Source organism: Pseudoliparis swirei, unplaced genomic scaffold (genome assembly GCF_029220125.1).
Source record: "Pseudoliparis swirei isolate HS2019 ecotype Mariana Trench unplaced genomic scaffold, NWPU_hadal_v1 hadal_25, whole genome shotgun sequence".
Lineage (NCBI taxonomy): Eukaryota > Metazoa > Chordata > Actinopteri > Perciformes > Liparidae > Pseudoliparis > Pseudoliparis swirei.
Genome location: NW_026613261.1, coordinates 975,789 through 1,000,788, shown reverse-complemented (window position 1 = coordinate 1,000,788; position 25,000 = coordinate 975,789). Strand labels below are relative to the sequence as shown.

The following is a 25,000-nucleotide window of genomic DNA, read 5'->3' as shown; positions in this document are numbered from 1 at the left end:
TTCAACACAAGGTTGTCGAGGCAACAGTTTGTTTTTAAATCAAAATTATGTTTGCAGATAATGATATATAGATAGATAGATAGATAGATAGATATATACTTTATTAATCCCCAAGGGGAAATTTGTCGTGACAGTAGCAGCAACACACAAGAATAAAAACAAAACACAAAATATAAGAAACAGGGAAGAAAGATATAGAAGTATAAAAGTAAAATACAAAACAAAATATATATGTAAATATACAACACACATGCATACACAACACACAACAACACTGACAAATCAAATACACAAAATATTAAATATAGACAGAGTGCAAAAAGCAAAGTGTGTGTATGAGTGCAGAGCAAATGAAATGAAATGTGTGTGTATGTGTGTAGTGCAAACAAATGAGATGTGTGAAGTGCAGATCAACATAGTGTAAGTATTCAGTGATTGTTGTAGTTATTGCACTATGATCTGGCAAGAGGTGATCTGTTGTAGAGCCTCATAGCCGTCGGCAGGAATATTCTCCTGTCTCTGTCCTTGTGGCAGCGTGAGGAGACGTCTGGAGAAAGTACTCCTCTGTCCCTGTAGGAGGTGGTGGAGAGGGTGGTCCGGGTGGAGAGGGTGGTCCGGGTTGTCCAATATGGACACAAGTTTCTTCAACGTCCTCCTCTCCACCACCTGTTCCAGGTGCTCCAGCTGGCAGCCAGCCTTCTAACCAGTTTGTTAAGACGGCTGGTGTCACCGGCTCCGATGCTGCTCCCCCAGCAGACAATGGCAAAGTGCAGCACACTGGCCACAACCGACTGGTAGAATAACTCCAGCATCTTGCTGCACACGTTGAAGGATCGAAGCTTTCTCAGGAAAAAGAGTCGACTCATCCCCTTCTTGTACACAGCGTTGATGTATATATGTATATATTTCTATGTCTAAATATATTTTTGTATATTTATATTTTTAGATATATTTCAATATGTATATATATTTATATTTTTATATATATTTATATATATATATTTCAATATTTATATATATATGTAAACATAATTAAACTAGAATGGGCACTCGGTAGAGCGCATACCTTCGCATATCACAAGATTGGGCATTGAATTATGAACATTTTGGCATTAGTTGCATGCCAATTGGACAAAAATGTATCGTGCTATGGTAAAAAAAGAGTTTGACCTTTCCATGACCTTGACCTTGACCTTTGACCTGATTGATCCCACAATCTAATCAAATGGTCCCCGGATAATAACCAATCATCCCACTAAATTTCATGCGATTCAAGAACATTTTGACCTGTTCATGACCTTTGACCTTGACCTTTGACCCGATCGATCCCAAAATCTAATCAACTGGTCCCCGGATAATAAACAATCATCCCACCAAATTCCATGCGATTCGGTTCAATACTTTTTGAGTTTTGCGAATAACACGCATACAAATAAATAAATAAATAAATACACGGCGATCAAAACATAACCTTCCGGCATTTTCAATGCGAAGGTAATAACTACTACTAGTACCAAAATGCTCACAACATACGTGACTCAAAGGCCCCCTGCTGGTGGTTCTCCTGCACCCTCTAGTGGTGAAATGCTGGAACAGTGATTTACTCACGTGTCACACTTTGTTTGCTCCTCTTAAAGAACTAATTCATCACTAACCAAAGAGGAACAACATAAATATTGCTTTCTATAACAAGAATAAGTATATATATATATATATAAAATGGTACTGTGTGTGTGTGTGTGTGTGTGTGTGTGTGTGTGTGTGTGTGTGTGTGTGTGTGTGTGTGTGCGCATGTATACATTTATTGATATATGGATGGATAGGTAGGTAGATAGTGTATTAATCCCATAAGGGTTGTTTTTTCTGCCACCCTTGTGAACATAAAAAACTAAAGATTATTAATCATATAACCTGCACCCCCCCCCCCCCCCCCCCCCAGTGGAGAGAGCGGCGCCGGTAAAACCGAGAGCACCAAGCTGATCCTGAAGTTCCTGTCGGCCAAGAGCCAGCAGTCCCTGGAGGCGGCGGCCGGGACGTCCTGCGTGGAGGAGGCGCTGCTGGAGAGCAGGTGAGTGGTCCCCCCCCCCCCCCCCCGTGGCCTGGCTAATGCTCCTGGCTCCTCCCCCTGCTCCTGGCTCCTCCCCCCCACAGCCCCATCATGGAGGCTTTTGGGAACGCCAAGACCGTCCACAACAACAACTCCAGCCGCTTCGGGAAGTTCGTCCAGCTGCACTTTTGCCAGAAGGGGAACATCCAGGGCGGCCGCATCGTGGACTGTATCCTTCAGCGCCGAAGGGCTCGCCATGTGCTCATGAATAAACCATGACTTCCTTCACACCCCTGCTTGTTTTCCTTGACTCACTTTTCTGACCACAGACCTCTTAGAAAAGGTGAGTGTCCTTCCTGCCACCACACCGGCCATCGCATTTAAAGAGACACACACACACACACACACACACACACACACACGCGAGGGCCTAACGGCGCTGCTTCCTGTTCCCTACAGAACCGAGTGGTCCGACAGAACCCGGGAGAGAGAAACTACCACATCTTTTACGCCCTGTTGGCCGGAACCAACAGCCAGCAGAGAGGTGAGAGGAGGCAAAGTAAACATATATATATATATATGTGTGTGTGTATAATTATATATAATTGTGTGTGTGTGTGTGTGTGTGTGTGTGCGCAGAGGCCTTCTCCCTGACCCCCCCTGACAGCTTCCACTACCTCAGACCTTCCGGTTGCGTCTCTGACAAAACGATCAACGACGTCGGCACATTTCAGGACGTCCAGGTGAGCAGGAAGCATCATCCCCTCTGGACCCAGAGAGACCAGACCCCCTCAGTCTGACCCAGAGAGACCAGACCCCCTCAGTCTGACCCAGAGAGACCAGACCCCCTCAGTCTGACCCAGAGAGACCAGACCCTCTCAGTCTGGACCCAGAGACCAGACCCTCTCAGTCTGACCCAGAGAGACCAGACCCCCTCAGTCTGACCCAGAGAGACCAGACCCTCTCAGTCTGACCCAGAGAGACCAGACCCTCTCAGTCTGACCCAGAGAGACCAGACCCCCTCAGTCTGACCCAGAGAGACCAGACCCCCTCAGTCTGGACCCAGAGAGACCAGACCCCCTCAGTCTGACCCAGAGAGACCAGACCCTCTCAGTCTGGACCTCCAAAAGGACCAGACCCTAAAAAGGAAACAAGAGCTTCCTTCTGATTTCTCCCTTCAACTCCTTTTTCCCAGAATGCAATGCGGACGATGCAGTTCACGGAGGAGAACATCGGGGAGATCCTGCGCCTCCTCGCCGGAGTCCTCCACACCGGGAACATCGAGTTCATGACGGCCGGAGGAGCTCAGGTCTCCTCCAAGTCAGGTACGGGAGTCTCCTCAGGACCTTCAAAGGACCCAACAATACTGGAGTCATATTAAAGTCATCGTTTTTAACAATAGTTAATAATGTAGTAATATTAAAGTCATAGTTTTTAACAATAGTTAATAATGTAGTAATATTAAAGTCAAAGTTTTTAACAATAGTTAAGAATACTATAGTAATATTAAAGTCATAATTTTTAACAATAGTTAATAATACTATTTTATATTAAAGTCATAGTTTAACAATAGTTAATAATACTATTTTAAATTAGTCATAGTTTTTTAACAATAGTTAATAATGTAGTAATATTAAAGTCATAGTTTTTGAACAATAGTTATTAATAATGTAGTAATATTAAAGTAATAGTTTATGAACAATAGTTAATAATGTAGTAATATTAAAGTTATAGTTTATGAACAATAGTTAATAATGTCGTAATATTAAAGTAATAGTTTATGAACAATAGTTAATAATGTAGTAATATTAAAGTCATAGTTTGTTGCCTCCATCAGCCGCGCTGAGCCGGACCTCTGATCTCTTGGGGCTGATCCCAGACCAGCTGGCCGAGGTCCTGACCCACCGGTCCATGATCCTCCGCGGCGAGGAGATCTCCACGCCGCTCACCGTGGAGCAGGTGAGTCCACGCCGAAGCAGAAAGTCCCCACACTCCCTGAACCCAACTTCAAATAAGCCCCCCAAAAGCCAAATATATCAAGTTTACGCTGATATGAAATCGATGGAGACGTTTCACTTCATGAACAAAGGTTTTTAGTCACATCTGTTATTTTTACATTATTTAATAAATTCACAAAGTATCCTGGATTAATGCGGAAAAAACGTTGTTGTTGTTTTTTCTGCAATGAGTCTCTGCTAAAGAAAATAATAAGAGTGCATGAGTATTCTCAGACTTTAGGGTCAGGAACAAAAGCAAAAACAAATTACTTTCACGAGGCAAAGAATGAAAAACTGAAATTCAAATAATTTACGACGGAATCTGATAAAAAGAAAAAAAATGTAAATGCCGCAACTAAAATGTGTATTAAATATAGAATAAACTGTGCAGAATTACAATTGGTTGTGCTCTCCTGCAGGCCGTGGACTCCAGATGATTAATATCTGTATTGATTACATAACAGGCCGTGGACTCCAGGTGATTAATATCTGTATTGATTACATAACAGGCCGTGGACTCCAGAGACTCCATGGCCATGGCCCTGTACTCTCAGTGCTTCAACTGGATCATCAGGAAGCTCAACAACCGCATCCGGGGCCAACAGGACTTCAAGTCCGTCAGCATCCTGGACATCTTCGGCTTCGAGAACTTCGAGGTGGGTTGCCGGGCGGATCTTTGACTCCAGTTCAAGTGAATTGAAACAACCTTCTAAAGTACCGTGGTGGCGTTTCAAGGTGAACCGCTTCGAGCAGTTCAACATCAACTACGCCAACGAGAAGCTGCAGGAGTACTTCAACAAGCACATCTTCTCCCTGGAGCAGCTGGAGTACAACAAGTAGGTGGAGAGGATCCCTACGCATCCTACCTGAGGGAGGAGCTCCTCCTCTTGGCTCATGTGTAATACTCCCCACCCTGAGCCGGATCTCTGCTTCAATCTGTAGGATCACTTCAAATAAGTCGCAATGGAGCCGTTTTAGTTCATTTAGTTTAGTTTTCGGGGAGAAAGGACCGAGTATAAAGCTGCTGCAGGGCCGGACCCCGGTCCCCTGAGGCCCCCGGCCACATGTCTTTTGGAGCCCCCCACCCCTCCCCCACATTTTTGATTACAGTAAAAATCCAAGGGAGACAGGAACTCTCCTCCCTCATGTGCTGGTTCTCTCCTGCAGGGAGGGGCTGGTGTGGGCCGACATCAACTGGATGGACAACGGAGAATGTCTGGACCTCATCGAGAAGGTACGGGGTGGTGGTGGTGATGATGATGATGATGATGGTGATGATGATGATGGTCTCCACAGAAACTGGGTCTCCTGGCACTGATGAATGAGGAGAGTCACTTCCCTAAAGCCACAGACGGCACCTTGCTGGAGAAGCTGCACAGCCAGCACTCGGTAGGGCTTTAGTTATTATGTTACTACTATGTTACTACCATGTTACTACCATGTTACTACATGTTACTACCATGTTACTACTATGTTACTATTATGTTACTATTATGTTACTACTATATTACTACTATGTTATTACTATATTACTATTATGTTATTACTTTGTTATTATGCTATTATACTATTATTATACAATTATGCCTTTGTTATACGATTACTACGCTATCATTATACTATTAATATGCAATTACTATGTTATCATTATACTATTATTACAACATAATTCTATAATTCCAGCCACTCAGCAGTGTTTATAGTTGTAGATGAATAACGTGGTGGTTGGTCAGTCGTCCATGGCCTCAACATGGCGGCTGAAGCTGCTATCAGACTTCTTCTTGTTCCTCCAGCTGTTCTATGAACACCCAGCTCAGAATACAGATGTGCTGCGAGTCTGACGTTTGTTTGTTTGTTTGTTTGTCTGTTTGTTTGTTTGTTTCTCCCAGAAAAACTCTTTCTACGTGAAACCTCGCGTTGCTGTGCACAGCTTTGGAGTGAAGCACTATGCGGGAGAGGTACAGCTGCCACTCATATCTCACGTGAGCCGCTCCGTCTCTTTGTGCTCACATTCAACTCTCTGCCGCCCCCTTGTGGCCGGATGCAGGTGGTGTACGACGTGAGGGGGATGTTGGAGAAGAACAGAGACACTTTCAGAGACGACATCCTCAACCTGCTGCGGGAGAGCAGGTAGAGCACAGCGCCCCCAACAGGCTGCTTTATGCCTGGGTTCATATGTATATTATATGTATCTATATTTATATATTATATATATATATATATATTAAATATGTATATGTATTTATATTTATCTATATTATGTATATATATCTTAAATATTTAAATATATATATTTATATTTGTATATATTATATATATATATACAATATATATTATATATATATATATTATACAATATATATATAATATATATATAATATATATTATATTATGTTCCTCTCGGTTCCTCTCGGTTCCTCTCCTGTTTCTCTCGGTTCCTCACGGTTCCTCTTCTGTTTCTCACGGTTCCTCTCCTGTTCTTCATGGTTCCTCTCGGTTCCTCTCCTGTTCTTCATGGTTCCTCTCGGTTCCTCTCCTGTTCTTCATGGTTCCTCTCGGTTCCTCTCCTGTTCTTCATGGTTCCTCTCGGTTCCTCTCCTGTTCCTCTCGGTTCCTCTCCTGTTCCTCTCGGTTCCTCTCGGTTGCTCACGGTTCTCCTCTCGGTTCCTCTCGGTTCTCCTCTCCCTCCCCAGGCTGGACTTCGTCTACGACCTCTTCGAACACGTGCTGAGCCGGAACAAGCAGGACACCCTGAGGGGCTCCAAGCACCGCAGGCCCACCGTCAGCACCCAGTTCAAGGCGAGTGGCCAGAACTCCCACACACCTTGAACACAACACGGCCCTCTGCTCATGTCGTGGTGATGAAGATACCTGAGAGACGAGCTAACGGGGCGGAGACGCCAGCAGGAGCTCTGGAGACGACATGCATGCTCACACGTGGACATTAAAGTTCTCCTTCCTAGCTACACGCGTGCTAACGACTAGCATGAGCATGTTGTACTGTGATAACATGCTAACGTCTAGCATGAGCATGTTATCACAGTACTAATACAACATGCTAACGACTAGCATGAGCATGTTGTACTGTGATAACATGCTAACGACTAGCATGAGCATGTTGTACTGTGATAACATGCTAACGTCTAGCATGAGCATGTTATCACAGTACTAATACAACATGCTAACGTCTAGCATTAGCATGTTATCACAGTACTAGTACAACATGCTAACGACTAGCATGAGCATGTTGTACTGTGATAACATGCTAACGTCTAGCATTAGCATGTTATCACAGTACTAATACAACATGCTAACGTCTAGCATTAGCATGTTATCACAGTACTAATACAACATGCTAACGTCTAGCATGAGCATGTTATCACAGTACTAATACAACATGCTAACGACTAGCATGAGCATGTTGTACTGTGATAACATGCTAACGTCTAGCATGAGCATGTTGTACTGTGATAACATGCTAACGTCTAGCATGAGCATGTTATCACAGTACTAATACAACATGCTAACGTCTAGCATGAGCATGTTGTACTAGTACAACATGCTGACGACTAGCATGAGCATGTTGTACTGTGATAACATGCTAACGTCTAGCATAGCTAATACAACATGCTAACGTCTAGCATTAGCATGTTATCACAGTACTAATACAACATGCTAACGTCTAGCATGAGCATGTTATCACAGTACTAATACAACATGCTAACGTCTAGCATGAGCATGTTGTACTGTGATAACATGCTAACGTCTAGCATTAGCATGTTATCACAGTACTAATACAACATGCTAATGTCTAGCATTAGCATGTTATCACAGTCCTAATACAACATGCTAACGTCTAGCATTAGCATGTTATCACAGTCCTAATACAACATGCTAATGTCTAGCATTAGCATGTTACCACAGTTCTTAAAGAATAAAGTCTCTCCACATGAAGCCAAAGCCCAGATAAAGCCTCTCAGACTCGACTCATGGAGACCTTTTCCTTCAAGACACTTTTGCGATGTCATGTTTTCAATATTAACAGCTACTTCCGGTTCTCACAGGAAGTACTTCAAAATAAAAGCACCCAAAACATACAAAGTCACTTAAAAAATAAAAGTTTACGGGAAATAGTCAAAATATTAAGATTAACCTGTTCAGAGTAATTTACAACTGGTACTCCTAGTACTACTACTAGTATTCTGTAGCAGTACCAGTAGTACCAGCAGTACCAGTAGTACCAGTAGTACCAGCAGTACCAGTAGTACCAGTAGTACCAGTAGTACCAGCAGTACCAGTAGTACCAGTAGTAACCTCAGTGTTTCTGCAGGACTCTCTTCACTCTCTGATGGCGACGCTCAGCACGTCTAATCCATTCTTCATCCGGTGCATCAAACCAAATAAACACAAGGTGAGTACACACACACACACACACACACACACACACACATTCACACACTCTCACACACACACATTCACACACATACACTCTCACACACTCACACACACACACGGATGAAAGTTCTTGATTCTTAAGTTTCCATAACAGAAATGAAACGATGGAATGTAAAAATGATTTTAAAATAAAGAATAGCCCCCTGGATGAGACACGCTCTGTTTACGTGGGGAGGTCAAAGGTCACAGGCCTGCTGGGTAATGCATACAAAAGGGGCGGAGCTTCTCTGGAGCCCAGCTGGCCTCTGATGGAGTGTTAAACAAGGCTGCATGATGGCTGTTGAATGAGGCTTAATGGGCGGGTGGGGGGCGGTTCAGGGTCGCCCCGGGGGAAACGAGGGTCAGGGAGACACGGGCCCTCAAGAGACCCCCGAGAGGCGTCTGAAAAAGAGCCTGCAGGGTCACGGGACTCCTGCAGATGGTCATTGTAGAAATGTCAATATATTTATACAGTGTGTGTGTGTGTGTGTGTGTGTTTGTGTGTGTGTGTGTGTGAGTGTGTGTGTGTGTGTGTGTGTGTGTGTGTGAGTGTGTGTGTGTGTGTGAGTGTGAGTGTGTGTGTGTGTGTTGGAGCTTCATCTCTCTCGTCACTCTTCCAGCTGTCAGTTTAAAGCGTGATGTATTCTAACCAATCAGTGAGCAGCGTCTGAGCTCCGGTCCCAGCTCAGGTTCAACCTTCGTCCTGTTTCTTTATATACATTTATTTTTCATATACATATATATTTTTTTCTTTATCTATATATATATATATATATATTTATATAGATATTTCTAATTGTAATTTTTTTGATATATTTTTCATATATACTGTATGTCAGTATATACAGGACTGTCTCAGAAAATTAGAATATTGTGATAAAGTTCTTTATTTTCTGTAATGCAATTAAAAAAACAAAAATGTCATGCATTCTGGATTCATTACAAATCAACTGAAATATTGCAAGCCTTTTATTCTGATTTATTGCTGATTATGGCTTACAGCTTAAGAAAACTCAAATATCCTATCTCTAAATATTAGAATATCATGAAAAAGTATACTAGTAGGGTATTAAACAAATCACTTGAATTGTCTAATTAACTCGAAACACCTGCAAGGGTTTCTGAGCCTTGACAAACACTCAGCTGTTATAAATCTTTTTTTTTACTTGGTCTGAGGAAATATTAAAATTTTATGAGATAGGATTTTAGAGTTTTCTTAAGCTGTAAGACATAATCAGCAATATAAAAAAAAATAAAAGGCTTGCAATATTTCAGTTGATTTGTAATGAATCCAGAATGCATGACATTTTTGTTTTTTTAATTGCATTACAGAAAATAAAGAACTTTATCACAATATTCTAATTTTCTGAGACAGTCCTGTATATTAAAAATATATATATACATACATTTATATATATATATAATTGTTGTATACATATGTATGTATTTATATATATATTATATATATATATAAACTGGACAAAAAAGTCAGGTTTGAATATAAACAGCCTGCTCTGTCTCTCTCACACACACACACACACGTGGCCCTGCACAAATTAGCCTCAGCAGGAGATGCATCGCCGTGGCAACCGCGGCCCTCCCTCTCCACACAGATAAAGGGGGAGTGGCCTCTGGGGTTTGAAAGCCTTTGTTTGATTCGCGGTGGCAGTGTGTGTGTGTGTAATGTAATGTAATATGTGTGTTATTTGGGAACTTTCCGGTCCTCCCCGCTCTTCGTCTCCTCGCCTCTGAGGCTGTTCTCCATGCACTCGGGCTGCGGTGCATTCAAGTGCCGCTTGTTGCACAGGCTTTCTTTTTATTTCATTTATTCAACCGTCCGGTTCAAGTGCTGCGGAGTTCGGTGTGCCGGGTCTCTGTCTGCTGTCTCCTCACGGAGGGAAGGAACTAGCATGCATTACTTGTCCGACGGGGATTTCTCCAGCGTGCATTTTGATTGACAGCTCATGATTCAACCTGTTGGAGCGACGCTCATCAGACGGTAATCTAGATCTATAGATATATATAATCTATATCATCTATTTAATATATCTATAATCTATATCATCTATATAGTATATCTATCATCTATATAATATATAATCTGTATCATCTATAATATATATAACATATAATATATATAATCTAATCTTTATAATCTATAATATATATATTCTATAATATATATAATATATATCATCTATATAATATATATCATCTATAATATATAAAATATATAATCTATATCATATATAATATAAATATTCTATATAAAATATATAATATAAATAATATATAATCTATATCATCTATCATCTATATAATATAAAGATAATATATAATATATATAATTTATATCATCTATATAATATATAATCTATATAATGTTTAATCTATATAAAATATATAATGTATAATATATATAATCTAAATCATATATCATCTATATAATATAAAGATAATATATAATCTATATCATCTATAAAATATATAATGTATAATCTATATCATCTATATAATATATAATGTATTATCTATATCATCTATATAATATATAACCTATAATGTATAATGTATATAATCTATCATCTCCACTCGGTCCTACCTAAGTGGACATGTCACATGTCCTCATGGCGTCTCTGTCCTCACCTCGATGGTCAGAAGGAAACTTCCAGACGTCTTTAAAGTCAGACCATGTCCAGCTCCAGGTGAGGGTCTAGACACCAGGTGAGGTGGTCTACATGGCCCCTCCTCTTTAAGGAGTGGACAGGTGTCTGCTCAGCGGTTCCAGGTGTGTGTTCTTCACGTTGCTTCAGTGACAAGGAGCAGGAGGTCAAGAGGTCATGTCCAGAGCAAGGCATCACTCGGCTGAACAACACACCATCACGGAGAGAGAGAGGAGTGGGTGTGGCCTAACCAACGGTCTGGTCCATTCAGGTGAGCTCAGCAACACCAGAAGACCTGGAACACCTAGAGAACACCTGGAGAACACCTGGAACACCTGGAGAACACATGGAGAACACCTGGAGAACACCTAGAACACCTGGAGAACACCTGGAACACATGGAGAACACCTGGAACACCTGGAACACCTGGAGAACACTGGTGGGTGGCAGAGGGATTATTTCCCCGGTGAAGAGAAGCCTCACAACCGATGTCCAGACCCAGAACCCTCTCCAGGAAGTAGTCTGAGTCAAAGTCAACCATCAAGACTCCAGAGGGGTCACCACGAGATGGAGGCCAGAGGAGAGACTCAAAGAACAGCATCCTCTGAGATGAGACCAAGACCCACTGGGACCAGAGGGGAAGAGTCTGGAGACCAGGACCCGAAGCCGACAGACCAGGACCCCAAGCAGCCGGACCAGGACCCCAAGCAGCCGGACCAGGACCCGAAGCAGCCGGACCAGGACCCGAAGCCGACAGACCAGGACCCGAAGCCGACAGACCAGGACCCGAAGCAGCCGGACTAGGACCCGAAGCAGCCGGACCAGGACCCGAAGCCGACGGACCAGGACCCGAAGCAGCCGGACCAGGACCCGAAGCCGACAGACCAGGACCCGAAGCAGCCGGACCAGGACCCGAAGCCGACAGACCAGGACCCGAAGCCGACAGACCAGGACCCGAAGCAGCCGGACCAGGACCCGAAGCCGACAGACCAGGACCCGAAGCAGCCGGACCAGGACCCGAAGCAGCCGGACCAGGACCCGAAGCCGACAGACCAGGACCCGAAGCAGCCGGACCAGGACCCGAAGCCGACAGACCAGGACCCGAAGCCGACAGACCAGGACCCGAAGCAGCCGGACCAGGACCCGAAGCCGACAGACCAGGACCCGAAGCCGACGGCCAAAACCACCAGAGAGTTTCTGAAGGCCCCGCAGGGGGAGGAGCCAGATGGGGTTCAGCCTCCTCCTCAGTGGCCGAGGGGTCCATGGACCTCCTTGAGGAACATGTGATTCCCCCGTAGCCCCGCCCCCCTTTATCCCTGTTGAATGCCCCCGAGTCTTTCAGCCGGGAAGTGGGGCCGAGAGTCCTAGTCCCTCCCCCCCCCTCCCCCCCTCGGGCCTCTGGATGCTCATTTGCATCGCTGTTGACGTGACGATACCAGAGCGTGAGGGTCGCAGTGGAACGAGTCCTCCAAGTGACAGGGAAGTCTTTTTGGGGGGATTTCCTGTGAACTCGTCTCGTGACTTCCTGTCAGCGTGAGCTCCGCCTCTCCCTTCAGGCGTCGCTAGAAATACAGAATGGGAGAAAGAAAGGGGCACAAAATGGCCCCCGAAGGGAGCGAGGAGGCTCAGTGTCTCCTCCGGAGGAGGCGTCGACCTCCCGGAGCGTCGCGGGCGGAAATCGGAAGCGCCGGAGGAGCGTGAAAAAAAGCCAGCGATGTTCCTGACAGCTCGGCTTTGTGCCGACGCCGTTAAAGGACGCCATTCAGTCCGTCGGGGGAGGTGTGCCGCTGGATGAAGGGGGCATGGCGAGCGGCGATGAAAGCCCACTCTTATCCGGACCCCCCCCCCCCGCCCACTGAGGTTACAGGGCGCGAGAGGGTCCCCGGGAAAATGTCCGCCGCTGAATGCGCTTAAGTGTGGCGAGGTCATGGTTGTGAACGAGTGGCGTGCCGGGGATGTGTGGGGGCGGGGCTTTGTGAGGGAGCGGGAGGGGCCTACATCATGTGACGTGGGTCGACACGAGCAACAGACGTATTGACATTTACTAAACTTAGAACAAAGATATACATGGACGATAAGTAGTGTGTGTGTGTGTGTGTGTGTGTCCCTGTATGCGTCACGCCGTGGGGACCTTGATCTGACCACACATTGTGGGGACTCACAAATACTTGAGTTGCGTCTCGGTCTCTTTACTGAATGAGGTTTGACTGTGGGTCAGCTGTGCGTCCTAAAGACCCGGTGACCCCTCTGCCTCCAGATGCCGGACCAGTTCGACCAGACGCTGGTCCTGAACCAGCTCAGGTATTCCGGCATGTTGGAGACGGTGAAGATTCGCCGCGCCGGCTTCCCGGTCCGGAGACCTTTCCAGGACTTCTGCTCCCGGTTCGTCTCCACGCCTTCAAGACCTCCGCCGTCTTATTGTTGTTCATATGATGAACACATGATGAATCCTCCTTTGACTCTCCAGGTACAAGGTGCTGATGCCGGGCGTGCTGACGCCGGACGACCACAGGGGGCGCTGCGTCCAGCTGCTGCACCGCCACGACAGCGGCGGGGCAGAGTGGCAGCTGGGGAAGACCAAGGTGAGGCCCGTGGGGGGGGGGGAGTGTGTGTGTGTGTGTGTTTAACCCTTGTGTTGCCTTTGGGTCATTTTGACCCGATTCAATGTTTCACCCTCCTGTTACCTTTATATTTACTAACATATTTTACCCTTTGGGTTCAATTTGACGCCAGCAATTAAAACCTCCAGAAAATTATTAGAATTAATATTGTTTTCCAAGTTTAAGTGTGAGGCACTTTATGTTTGTTTGTTGACTACCGAAAGAACACCGACATTAAACATTGAATGGGGTCAAATTAATCCTAAAGCGGGGGGAGGGTGTAATATTGATTCGGGTCAAAATGACCCTAAGGCAACACCAGGGTTAAGAGAGTGTGTGTATGTGTGTGTGTGTGTGTGTGTGTGTGTGTTTAAGAGAGTGTGTATGTGTATGTGTGTGTGAAAAACTTTTGATTTGATTTTCAATAAAAAGACAATCTGGGTCCGTAGTGTTGTTGGTAACGAAGTATAGTTACTTTTATTTACTGATTCTCCTGCTCTGAATACCTCAAATACCTTCATGTACCCCCCCCCGTCTCCTCCTCTCCTCACCTCCCCTCCCTCCTCCTCTCTGCGTCTCCTCCTCTCCCCGTCTCCTCCTCTCCTCCCCTGTCTCCTCCCTCTCCCCCGTCTCCTCCCTCCTCCCCCCTCTCCTCTCCTCCTCCTCCCTCTCCTCTCCCCTCCCGTCTCCTCCTCTCCCTCCCCGTCTCCTCTCCTCTCCCCGTCTCCTCCTCTCCTCCCCGTCTCCTCCCCTCCCTGTCTCCTCCTCTCCTCCTCCCCTCCCGTCTCCTCCTCTCCTCCCCTGTCTCCTCCTCTCCTCCCCCGTCTCCTCTCTCCTCCCGTCTCCTCCTCACCTCCCATCTCCTCCCTCCCCCGTCTCCTCCTCTCCTCCCCTCCCCCCTGTCTCCTCCTCTCCTCCCCCGTCTCCCCCCTCTCCTCCTCCCTCTCCCCCTCCCTCTCCTCCCCTCCCCTCCTCCTCTCTCCTCCCCCCTGTCTCCTCCTCTCTCCTCTCTCCCTCCCGTCTCCTCCTCTCCTCCCCCCCTGTCTCCTCCTCTCCTCCCTCCCTCCCCTCCCCCTGTCTCCTCCTCCTCCTCCTCTCCCCTCCCGTCTCCTCCTCCTCTCCTCCCCCTCTCCTCCCCCCCCCTCCCCCCTCTCCTCCTCCTCTTCTCCTCCCCTCCCTCTCCTCGTCCTCCCCTCCTCCTCCTCTCGTCCTCCTCCTCCCCTGTCTCCTCTCCTCCTCCTCCTCCCTGTCTCCTCCCTCCCCTCCTCCCTCCCCCTGTCTCCTCCTCTCCTCTCCTCCTCCCCTCCTCTGCTCCTCCCCTCGTCTCCTCCTCTCCTCCCTCCTCTCCTCCCTCTCCTCCTCTCCCCCCTGTCTCCTCCTCTCCCTCCTCCTCCCTGCATCTCCTCCTCTCCTCCCTCCTCTCCTCCTCCTCCCTGTCACCACCTCCTCTTCATCCCCTCTCCTCCTCTTCCTCCCTCCCCCTCCCCTGTCTCCTCCCTCCCTCCTCCTCCTCCCCTCCTCCTCCCTCTCCTCCCCCCTGTCTCCTCCTCTCCCCCGTCTCCTCCTCCTCCCTCCCTCCCCTCCTCTCCTCCTGTCTCCTCCTCTCCTCCCCTCTCCCCTCCTCTCCTCTCCCCTCCCCTCCCTCCTCCCTCCTCCCCTCCCCGTCTCCTCCTCCTCCCCGTCGCCTCCTCCTCCCCCGTCTCCTCCTCTCTCCTCCCCCTGTCTCCTCCTCTCCTCCCTCCCCGTCTCCTCCTCCCTCCCGTCCTCCTCCTCTCCTCCACCCCCCGTCTCCTCCTCTCCTCCCCTCCCCCCCCTGTCTCCTCCTCTCCTCTCCTCCCTGTCTCCTCCTCTCCTCCCCCTGTCTCCTCTCCTCCCCCTGCCCTCCTCTCCTCCTCCTCCTCCCTCCCCGTCTCCTCCTCTCCTCCTCTCCTCCTCCCCTGTCTCCTCCTCCCCTCCCCCCCCCCCAGGTGTTCCTCCGGGAGTCTCTGGAGCATCTCCTGGAGAAGCAGAGGGAGGTGGAGGTGCTGAGGGCCGCCACGGTGATCCAGGCCCACGTCCTGGGCTTCACGGCCCGGTACCGCTCCGTGTTTAACAACCCGATGAGTCAGACGGCGCGCCCACGAATCCATGGCGCTGATTGGCCGATGCCTTCCCGCCAACAGGAAGCGGTACCGGAAGCTGCTGCAGTGCATTGTGGTCCTCCAGAAGAACTACCGGGCGGTCCGCTGCAGGAGGCGGTTCCTGCTGCTCCGCTGGGCGGCGCTCGCCTTCCAGAGGCGCCTGAGAGGCCGGCTGGCCCGCCGGGCCTACAGCCGGCTGCTGGAGGAGAGGAAGACGAGGGAGGAGGAGGAGGAGGAGAGGTACTGTGGCGTAATACGTTTGTTGTTATGATGGATGAGTCCGACCTTTACAGGCTGTCATCTTGTTTTATGGGATTTTAATGGCGGGAAATGTGATTACTTGTGTTTCCGGCTAATCTGATCTCTACCTGTCTGTCTGTCTCTCTTCCTGCCTGTCTGTCTCTCTACCTGTCTGTCTCTCTTCCTGCCTGTCTGTCTCTCTTCCTGCCTGTCTGTCTCTCTTCCTACCTGTCTGTCTCTCTTCCTGCCTGTCTGTCTCTCTTCCTGCCTGTCTGTCTCTCTTCCTGTCTGTCTGTCTCTCTACCTGTCTGTCTGTCTCTCTTCCTGTCTCTCTGTCTCTCTTCCTGTCTGTCTGTCTCTCTACCTGTCTGTCTGTCTCTCTTCCTGTCTGTCTGTCTCTCTTCCTGTCTGTCTGTCTCTCTACCTGTCTGTCTGTCTCTCTTCCTGTCTGTCTGTCTCTCTTCCTGTCTGTCTGTCTCTCTTCCTGTCTGTCTCTCTTCCTGTCTGTCTGTCTCTCTTCCTGTCTGTCTGTCTCTCTACCTGTCTGTCTGTGCAGGGAGAGACTGAAGCTGGAGGCTGAGATCATCGCCAGAGAGGTTCGAGGTTTCTTCAGGTTTCTTCAGTACAAATCAACTTTTTTCAGGAATTTTGTAAACAGGTTTTTTCCGTCGGTGTCTTTCCTTCCTCCTCAGGCTGAGGAGGCCAGACGGCTGGAGGAGCTCCACCTGGTGGAGGAGTTGGCCTCTCTGGCTCTGCCTCAACCTGCAGCAGGTCGTAACACGCCGGAGTCAGCGGAGGCGTCCAGTGAGGCGTCCAATGAGGCGTCCAGTGAGGCGTCCAATGAGGCGTCCAATGAGGCGTCCAGTGAGGCGTCCAATGAGGCGTCCAATGAGGCGTCCAGTGAGGCGTCCAATGAGGCGTCCAATGAGGCGTCCAGTGAGGCGTCCAATGAGGCGTCCAATGAGGCGTCCAGTGAGGCGTCCAATGAGGCGTCCAGTGAGGCGTCCAATGAGGCGTCCAATGAGGCGTCCAGTGAGGCGTCCAATGAGGCGTCCAATGAGGCGTCCAATGAGGCGTCCAATGAGGCGTCCAATAAGCCGGGCGAGGCCATCCGCCCCCACGAGGCGTCTCAGGTGGAGGAGATCCTGCGGCTGGAGCGGGAGATCCAGTCCCTGCAGCGGCTGAAGGAGCGCCAGGAGCTCAGCCTGACGGAGGCCTCGCTGCACCGCCTGCAGCGGCTGCGCGACCAGGAGCTGCGGCGCCTGGAGGACGAGGCGTGCGAAGCGGCGCAGCGGTTCCTCGACTCGCTGAACTTCGACGAGATCGACGAGTGCGTGAGGAACATCGAGAGCTCGCTGGGCGGCGGCGGCGAAGGGCAGGAGGAGAAGAAGGAGGGCGGCCGGAGGAGGGCCGGCGAGGAGGAGGAGGTCGACGAAGGGTTCGGGGCGGACGACGAGGCCTTCAAGGACTCGCCCAACCCGAGCGAGCACGGCCACTCGGACGGCCAGCGGACGAGCGGGATCCGGACGAGCGACGACTCGTCCGAAGAAGACCCGTACGCCAACGACGGCGTGGCCCCGCCCCCACCGCCGCCGGTGCCCCTCGCCTGCCGCCCGCAGGCCTCGTCCGAGGCGCCCGACGACGACCCGGTGGAGCTCATCCCGCCGGACGAGGATTCTGACTACGACCACGACGACGAGGGCGCCGCCGTGTCCGGTGGCAGCGTGGCCGTCGCCAACGCCTGCAGCGGCACGTGGTCCCCGGACTACCGCGGCTCTGTTGGCACCTACAACAGCTCAGGGGCCTACCGCTTCAGCTCGGAGGGGGCCCAGTCATCGGTGAGTGTTGTATAGAAGTCTGAGCTTCATGTGGTGAAGCTGCATTCTCTCTCCTGACCACCAGGGGGCGACTCCTCTGGTTGTATAGAAGTCTATGCTTCATGTGTTAAAGCTACATTCTCTCCTGACCACCAGGGGGCGACTCCTCTGGTTGTATAGAAGTCTATAGAATGACTTCTCTCTTGATTCCCTCAGTAAACATTGTAAGCATGAGCTCTCGGCCTCTAGGGGGCGCTAGAGCCTCTCTGGTTCTCTGCGTTTCCACTCGTCTCACCGCTGTCGTCCTTCCTCCAGTTTGAGGACAGCGAGGACGACTTCGACAGGCTGGACACCGACGACGAGCTGTCGTACCGACGGGACTCCGTCTACAGCTGCGTCACGCTGCCGTACTTCCACAGCTTCCTCTTCATCAAAGGTAGCTCCTTCATCACAGCAGAGGACCCCCCCCCCCCCGTTGTCCTATAGATTACTCTCAGGGGTTGTCTTACTTCCTCGAGAGATAAATCATCTTTCCATCCAAAACAGCATTCGCATCACTTTTAGCCTTCAACTCAAGGCTGGAGGGAGAAGCTTGAATAATTTAAATCATTTAAATACAGTTTTATGAAGTTTCATTGGTCAGGCTTCATAACTCTATGTACCTTTATGTCATCACACACTTACACCAAGGATCTGAGTTAAATAAGATGAGAACTGCATGGAGGTAGTCATCGTAGTAGTAACAGTAGTGGTAGTAGTAGCATTCGTAATTAAAGTAAGTAGCGCATCACAAGTCATGTGACGAGGTGCCCCCCCCCCCCCCCCCAGGCGGCCTCCTGAACGCGTGGCAGCGCCGCTGGTGCGTCCTGAAGGACGAGACGTTCCTGTGGTTCCGGGCCAAGCAGGAGGCCCTGAAGCAGGGCTGGCTGCACAAGAAGGGCGGCGGCTCGGCCACGCTGTCGCGCCGCAACTGGAAGCGCCGCTGGTTCGTGCTGCGGCAGAGCAAGCTCATGTACTTCGAGAACGACGGCGAGGAGCGCCTGAAGGGGGCGCTGGATATGCACCACGCCAAGTGAGGGCCAATCGGACGAGCTCCGGGGCGATGTCATCGACATTTAGTTGTTTAAATACTGGCTTCTTGATAGAATCCACAAGGCGGCTCCAAAGCCTTTATTTAGTGTTGATACTTTGTATTCATTATTAAAAAGTTTTTTATTTTTATTTTTATAATTTTTATAAATTATTTAATGAATTAAACAAAGTTCAATTCAAATGTAATGATGAAGGTGGAGTTTGTAGATCAGGATATAAAATTACCACAATTACAATATCCTCTCAATAACTAGGATGCAGTTCTTCTAATGACCACTAGGTGATTTTACAATAGCTGCGTTTATCCAGGACCTTTATTATTAGCTTTCTTTTAAATGTGTTTTCTATTATTGTTTCATGGTCATTATTTTGATGATTATTATAAGTATGTCACCTTTCTGGATTGATTTAGTCCTAATAATAGGACCATTCTATTATTTTGATTTCACGCTTTATTATAGAAATATTCCTGTTGAACGATACGATGACAGAACTTTCACGTTATGCCTTTTGAATGTTTTTTTGATATAACTTTTACCTCTGAAGCTGACGCACGTGTTCTCTCCTCCGGCGATGTGCAGAGAGATCGTGGATAACACCGGGAAGGAGAACGGGATCAACATCGTGATGCCGGAGAGGACGTACCAGCTGATCGCCGAGACCGCCGAGGACGCCAGGTACGCTGGTTCTGTTGACGAGGAGCTGCGTCTCGTTGCTATGGAGACGAAACAGTATCATCACCACGCTCACGTCAAGTCACACCGAGACACACACACACACACACGATCACTCACACACACACACACGATCACTCACACACACACACACACGATCACTCACACACACGATCACTCACACACAGCATATTAAGAAAGGGGGAGGTGTGATACTTAAAGGTTAATATCTTACACTTGAATTTCCACCATAAAAAATATTTTTGACATCTGCTTGGTGTGTCAATTTCAATACATATATATATATAATATATTATATATTATATATATGCATATAATATATACATATAATTAATAAATAATTATATATATTATAGATACAGTATATGTTATATATATACATATATAATATATGTGTGTATATTATATGTATAATTATAGTGTATAAACATTTTATAGCTGGACACAACTACACTGACCCAAGATAATAATAATAATTGTTTAAAAAATTATTTATTCATAATATACTTTGACTCTTTTCTGACGCCTCGTTTGTATATCAGAAAACACGTCAAGCCAATACAAAGATTTTATTTTTATTTAGTTTAGAAAACATCGAATGAATGGAGACGAGTGCAAAACCAAGAGATTATAAAAAGTAGAATGTAAAGATGATGAGAAGCCTTAAACCCCCGACCTGCTGTCCACAGCCAGTGGTTCAGCGTGCTGAGTCAGGTCCACGGCGCCACGGAGCAGGAGATCCGAGAGATGCACGACGAGCAGGCCAACCCCCAGAACGCCGTGGTGAGTGCCGCCGCAAAGCACCCTGGGAGATGGAGTTGTCATAATGTATGCCGGGCGGGGGAGAGAAAATGTTTTATCACAATGTTTCTAGTTGTTATTACAGAGGGGAGGATGTGGTTATAAGCGCCCATCGCAAAGCTAATTTCAATATTGATACACAGTGTGTGTGTGTGTGTGTGTGTGTGTGTGTGTGTGTGTGTGTGTGTGTATGTGTGCGTGTGTGTGAAGAAGGTGAATCTCATTATCCCTACCCTGAACACTGTCCCTGAACCTCTCTTCAGGGCACGCTGGACGTGGGGATGATCGACTCGGTTTGTGCAGCAGACAATCCGGAGAGGTGAGGCCCGGGTCCAGAGGTCACGTCAGAGGTCACATCAGAGGTCACGTCAGAGGTCACGTGTGACCGCTCCGTCCTTTGAGCCGACCAGCTTCACACACTTTGTTTGTGATTTGCTCCGCGGTCGCAAAGTGACGCACAATGCCTCTCATTTGACTCCTTGTTACGTATATATCTATATATATTTATATATATAGATATATACATATATATTAGTTTATTTATATATGTTCTCTATATATTTAATTATATTTATTTATTTATATATGTTTATATACTGTATATATTTAAAAATGTATTTATGTATATATATTATTTATATCTATATTTATATATAAATATATTTAAATATATACATATATTGAGATAATTGTACATTTATATATATATATATTTAAACATATTTATATATAAATATATATATTTAAATATATACATATATTTAGATACATGTATATATATTTATGTATTTATATATGTACTCTATATATTTAATTATATTTATTTAATTATATATGTTTATATACTGTATATATTTAAAAATGTATTTATGTATATACAGGACTGTCTCAGAAAATTAGAATATTGTGATAAAGTTCTTTATTTTCTGTAATGCAAAAAAAAAAGAAATCATATGTATTTCTGGATTATTTTATAATCAATATTTGCAAGCCTTTTATTCTTTTAATATATTATTTACAGCAAAGAAAACTCTAAAATCCTATCTCATAAAATTTTAATATTTCCTCAGACCAAGTTAAAAAAATGATTTATAACAGCTGAGTGTTTGTCAAGGCTCAGGAAACCCTTGCAGGTGTTTCGAGTTAATTAGACAATTCAAGTGATTTTTTAATACCCTACTAGTATATTTTTCATGATATTCGAGTTTTCTTAAGCTGATTCGTAATGAATCGTGAAGGCGTGACGTCGTGAAGGGCGTCTTGAAGGGCGTCTTGATGACCTCTGCTCCTCCTCGCAGGCCGAACTCCTTCGTGATGATCACGGCGAACCGCGTGCTGCACTGCACCGCCGACACGCCGGAGGAGATGCACCACTGGATCACGCTGCTGCAGCGCTCCAAGGGAGACACGCGCGTCGACGGCCAGGAGTTCGTCATCCGAGGTGACGAGGCGACGAGGCCGCCGGGACTCGTTTTGAGGGGAAGAAATAGATCCGATTGTAACAGCAGCAGAGCGATGAGATCTCAGATTATATATATATATATATAATAATATGATATATATATATATATAATATGATATATATATACATATATATATTTAATAATATATGTTTAATTATTATTATTTATATATAAATAATATTATATATATATATATTATATACAATTATATATATAATTATATATATATAATTATTGTATATATTATATATAATTATTTTATATATTATATATACGTTATTATATATATAATATATCATTTTGTATATATATAATAATATATCTAATTATAACATATATATATTATATAATTATTATCTGTATAATATATATGTTATAAAATATATACTATACTATATATATATATATATCTTTTCTGGCTCTTCGTTTATATATCAGAAAACGTGTATCATGTATCAGCAACAAGCTCCGCCCACACACTGACCCACTTCAAGAGACTAAGACCTCCTCCTCTTCCTCAGGCTGGCTGCACAAGGAGATGAAGAGCAGCTCCAAGGCCTCGCTGAAGCTCACCAAGCGCTGGTTCCTGCTCACGCACAACTCGCTGGACTACTACAAGAGCTCGGAGCGCAGCGCCCCCAAGCTGGGGGCGCTGGTACTGAGCAGCCTCTGCTCGGTGGCGGCGCCGGACGAGCGCGTCTTCAAGGACACCGGTGGGAGAGAGAGGGAGAGGGGGGGGGGGGGAGAGGGAGAGGGAGGAGGGAGAGGGAGGAGGGAGAGGGGGGGAGAGAGAGGGAGTATCAATGTGTTCCATGGAAGCCCAGCTAACAGGACTCTCTCTCTTGTGCTCCCCCTCTCCCCCCCCAGGCTACTGGAGTGTGATTGTGTACGGCCGTAAGCACTCGTACCGTCTGTACTGTAAGCTGCTGAGCGAGGCGGCGCGCTGGGCCAACGCCGTCCAGACGGTGATCGACGCCAAGGCGCCCATCGACACGCCCACGCAGCAGCTGCTGCAGGACATCAAGGTAGGAGGGGCTCCCAGCATGCATTGGGGCAGTAAAATGAAGCTGCACGCAAACTCCACCATGGAAAAGTGTTCTCCTCAAGGTAGTCAGCGTGGCTCCGCCCTCAGGCAGTCAACGTGGCTCCGCCCTCAGGTAGTCAACGTGGCTCCGCCCTCAGGTAGTCAGCTCCGCCCTCAGGTGGTCAGCGTGGCTCCGCCCTCAGGTGGTCAGCGTGGCTCCGCCCTCAGGCTGTCATTGGTCCTCTGCTCTCGGCAGGAGAACTGCCTGAACCCGGAGGTGGTGGACCAGGTCTACAAGAGGAACCCCATCCTCCGCCACAGCCTCCACCCGCTGCACTCGCCACTGCTGCCGCTGCCCTACGGAGACATCCACCTCAGCGGTGAGTCGCTCACACAAACAAACAACAACAACAACAACTGAGGCTACGCACGTTTTATATTACGCAAATAATTTAGGTTCAGTCAAAAAAACGTATAGAATATTAATCTTGTTTTCTCTTTTTCAATCTATATATGAGGGTGGTGCGTTCAATGGCTGTGCTGCATTTAGTTGTGTGTGTGTGTGTGTGTGTGTGTGTGTGTGTGTGTGTGTGTGTGTGTGTGTGTGTGTGTGTGTGTGTGTGTGTGTGTGTGTGTGTGTGTGTGTGTGTGTGTGTGTGTGTGTGTGTGTGTCCAGTGTTGCATCTTGTTGTTGTTGAGTGGCGGGAATTTAATGTAAGCGAGAAAAGAGTCTTTAAGGGATTCATTGGGAGGCAGAATTGACCAGAATTACCGCCTTTAAAAGCCACGCTTTTTAAGGGCGGTTCTCTATAAGTGGCTCCGCCCCCTCCCCCCAGCCCTGAGACACCGGAGCTACACCACGCTGCAGGACGAAGCCCTCCAGGTGTTCAGCTCGCTGCAGCACCTGGAGGGCGTGGCCGACCCGGTGCCCGTCATCCAGGGCGTCCTGCGCGCCGGCCAGGAGCTCAAGGCGCTGCGCGACGAGCTCTACTGCCAGCTGGTCAAGCAGACGGTGCGGCCGCCGCGGCCCGGCAGCCCCGGGGACCTCTGCGGCTGGAAGATCCTGGCCTGCATGTCGTGCACCTTCCTCCCCACCAGGAGCATCCTGCGATACCTCCGCTTCCACCTCAAGAGGTATCGGTGCGCTCACAGACAGATCCCCCCGACGCCGGACCGCCGCTGACCATCCCAAACCTCTCTCTCTCCGCAGGACTCGGGAGCTCGCCCCCGGCTCGGAGATGGAGCGCTACGCCGCCTTCGCCCTGGACGCCCTGAGGAAGACCCGGAGCCGGGAGAACGTCCCGTCGCTGGAGGAGATCCGCTCCATCGTGGCCCGGCAGGACATGAGCACCACGGTTCACTGCCACGGAGGAGGCTCCTGCAGGATCACCATCAACTCGCACACCACGGCGGGAGAGGTGGGTCCGCCGCCCAGGGGGCGTGGCTACCTGCTCCCAAATGTTAGCCCACGTTGTTGAAGAGCTAACCCGGTTCTATTCATACGCGTGTTTTCCGCGTGACACGGAGTTCCTCAGGGGTCTACTAAGGGTGAACTGAAGAGTCCCCGTGACACGGAGGCCCTCAGGGGTCTACTAAGGGTGACCTGAAGAGTCCCCGTGACACGGAGGCCCTCAGGGGTCTACTAATGGTGAACTGAAGAGTCCCCGTGACACGGAGTTCCTCAGGGGTCTACTAAGGGTGAACTGAAGAGTCCCCGTGACACGGAGTTCCTCAGGGGGTCTACTAAGGGTGAACTGAAGAGTCCCCGTGACACGGAGGCCCTCAGGGGTCTACTAAGGGTGACCTGAAGAGTCCCCGTGACACGGAGGCCCTCAGGGGTCTACTAATGGTGAACTGAAGAGTCCCCGTGACACGGAGTTCCTCAGGGGTCCACTAAGGGTGAACTGAAGAGTCCCCGTGACACGGAGTTCCTCAGGGGGTCTACTAAGGGTGAACTGAAGAGTCCCCGTGACACGGAGGCCCTCAGGGGTCTACTAAGGGTGAACT

General features: G+C 47.9%; 1 protein-coding gene across 1 annotated transcript in view; it reads left to right on the top strand.

The window, feature by feature from the left end:
* myo10 (myosin X) overlaps positions 1 to 25,000 on the top strand; it is a gene marked incomplete at its 5' end in the record, with an annotated part of 32,951 nt that overhangs the window by 3,542 nt on the left and 4,409 nt on the right. The window contains 32 exons of the mRNA XM_056410468.1: positions 1,940 to 2,068; positions 2,152 to 2,276; positions 2,377 to 2,390; positions 2,507 to 2,591; positions 2,687 to 2,790; positions 3,243 to 3,372; positions 3,885 to 4,006; positions 4,554 to 4,700; positions 4,780 to 4,880; positions 5,212 to 5,278; positions 5,341 to 5,433; positions 5,934 to 6,002; positions 6,092 to 6,174; positions 6,738 to 6,843; positions 8,375 to 8,455; positions 13,399 to 13,523; positions 13,609 to 13,723; positions 15,709 to 15,815; positions 15,904 to 16,101; positions 16,658 to 16,697; positions 16,794 to 17,939; positions 18,234 to 18,354; positions 18,747 to 18,990; positions 19,592 to 19,687; positions 20,395 to 20,488; positions 20,770 to 20,825; positions 21,805 to 21,947; positions 22,491 to 22,682; positions 22,837 to 22,994; positions 23,250 to 23,373; positions 23,830 to 24,127; positions 24,204 to 24,411. Coding sequence (XP_056266443.1) covers positions 1,940 to 2,068; positions 2,152 to 2,276; positions 2,377 to 2,390; positions 2,507 to 2,591; positions 2,687 to 2,790; positions 3,243 to 3,372; positions 3,885 to 4,006; positions 4,554 to 4,700; positions 4,780 to 4,880; positions 5,212 to 5,278; positions 5,341 to 5,433; positions 5,934 to 6,002; positions 6,092 to 6,174; positions 6,738 to 6,843; positions 8,375 to 8,455; positions 13,399 to 13,523; positions 13,609 to 13,723; positions 15,709 to 15,815; positions 15,904 to 16,101; positions 16,658 to 16,697; positions 16,794 to 17,939; positions 18,234 to 18,354; positions 18,747 to 18,990; positions 19,592 to 19,687; positions 20,395 to 20,488; positions 20,770 to 20,825; positions 21,805 to 21,947; positions 22,491 to 22,682; positions 22,837 to 22,994; positions 23,250 to 23,373; positions 23,830 to 24,127; positions 24,204 to 24,411 — 4,921 coding nt within the window. The remainder of the gene's footprint in view (positions 1 to 1,939; positions 2,069 to 2,151; positions 2,277 to 2,376; positions 2,391 to 2,506; positions 2,592 to 2,686; positions 2,791 to 3,242; positions 3,373 to 3,884; positions 4,007 to 4,553; positions 4,701 to 4,779; positions 4,881 to 5,211; positions 5,279 to 5,340; positions 5,434 to 5,933; positions 6,003 to 6,091; positions 6,175 to 6,737; positions 6,844 to 8,374; positions 8,456 to 13,398; positions 13,524 to 13,608; positions 13,724 to 15,708; positions 15,816 to 15,903; positions 16,102 to 16,657; positions 16,698 to 16,793; positions 17,940 to 18,233; positions 18,355 to 18,746; positions 18,991 to 19,591; positions 19,688 to 20,394; positions 20,489 to 20,769; positions 20,826 to 21,804; positions 21,948 to 22,490; positions 22,683 to 22,836; positions 22,995 to 23,249; positions 23,374 to 23,829; positions 24,128 to 24,203; positions 24,412 to 25,000) is intronic.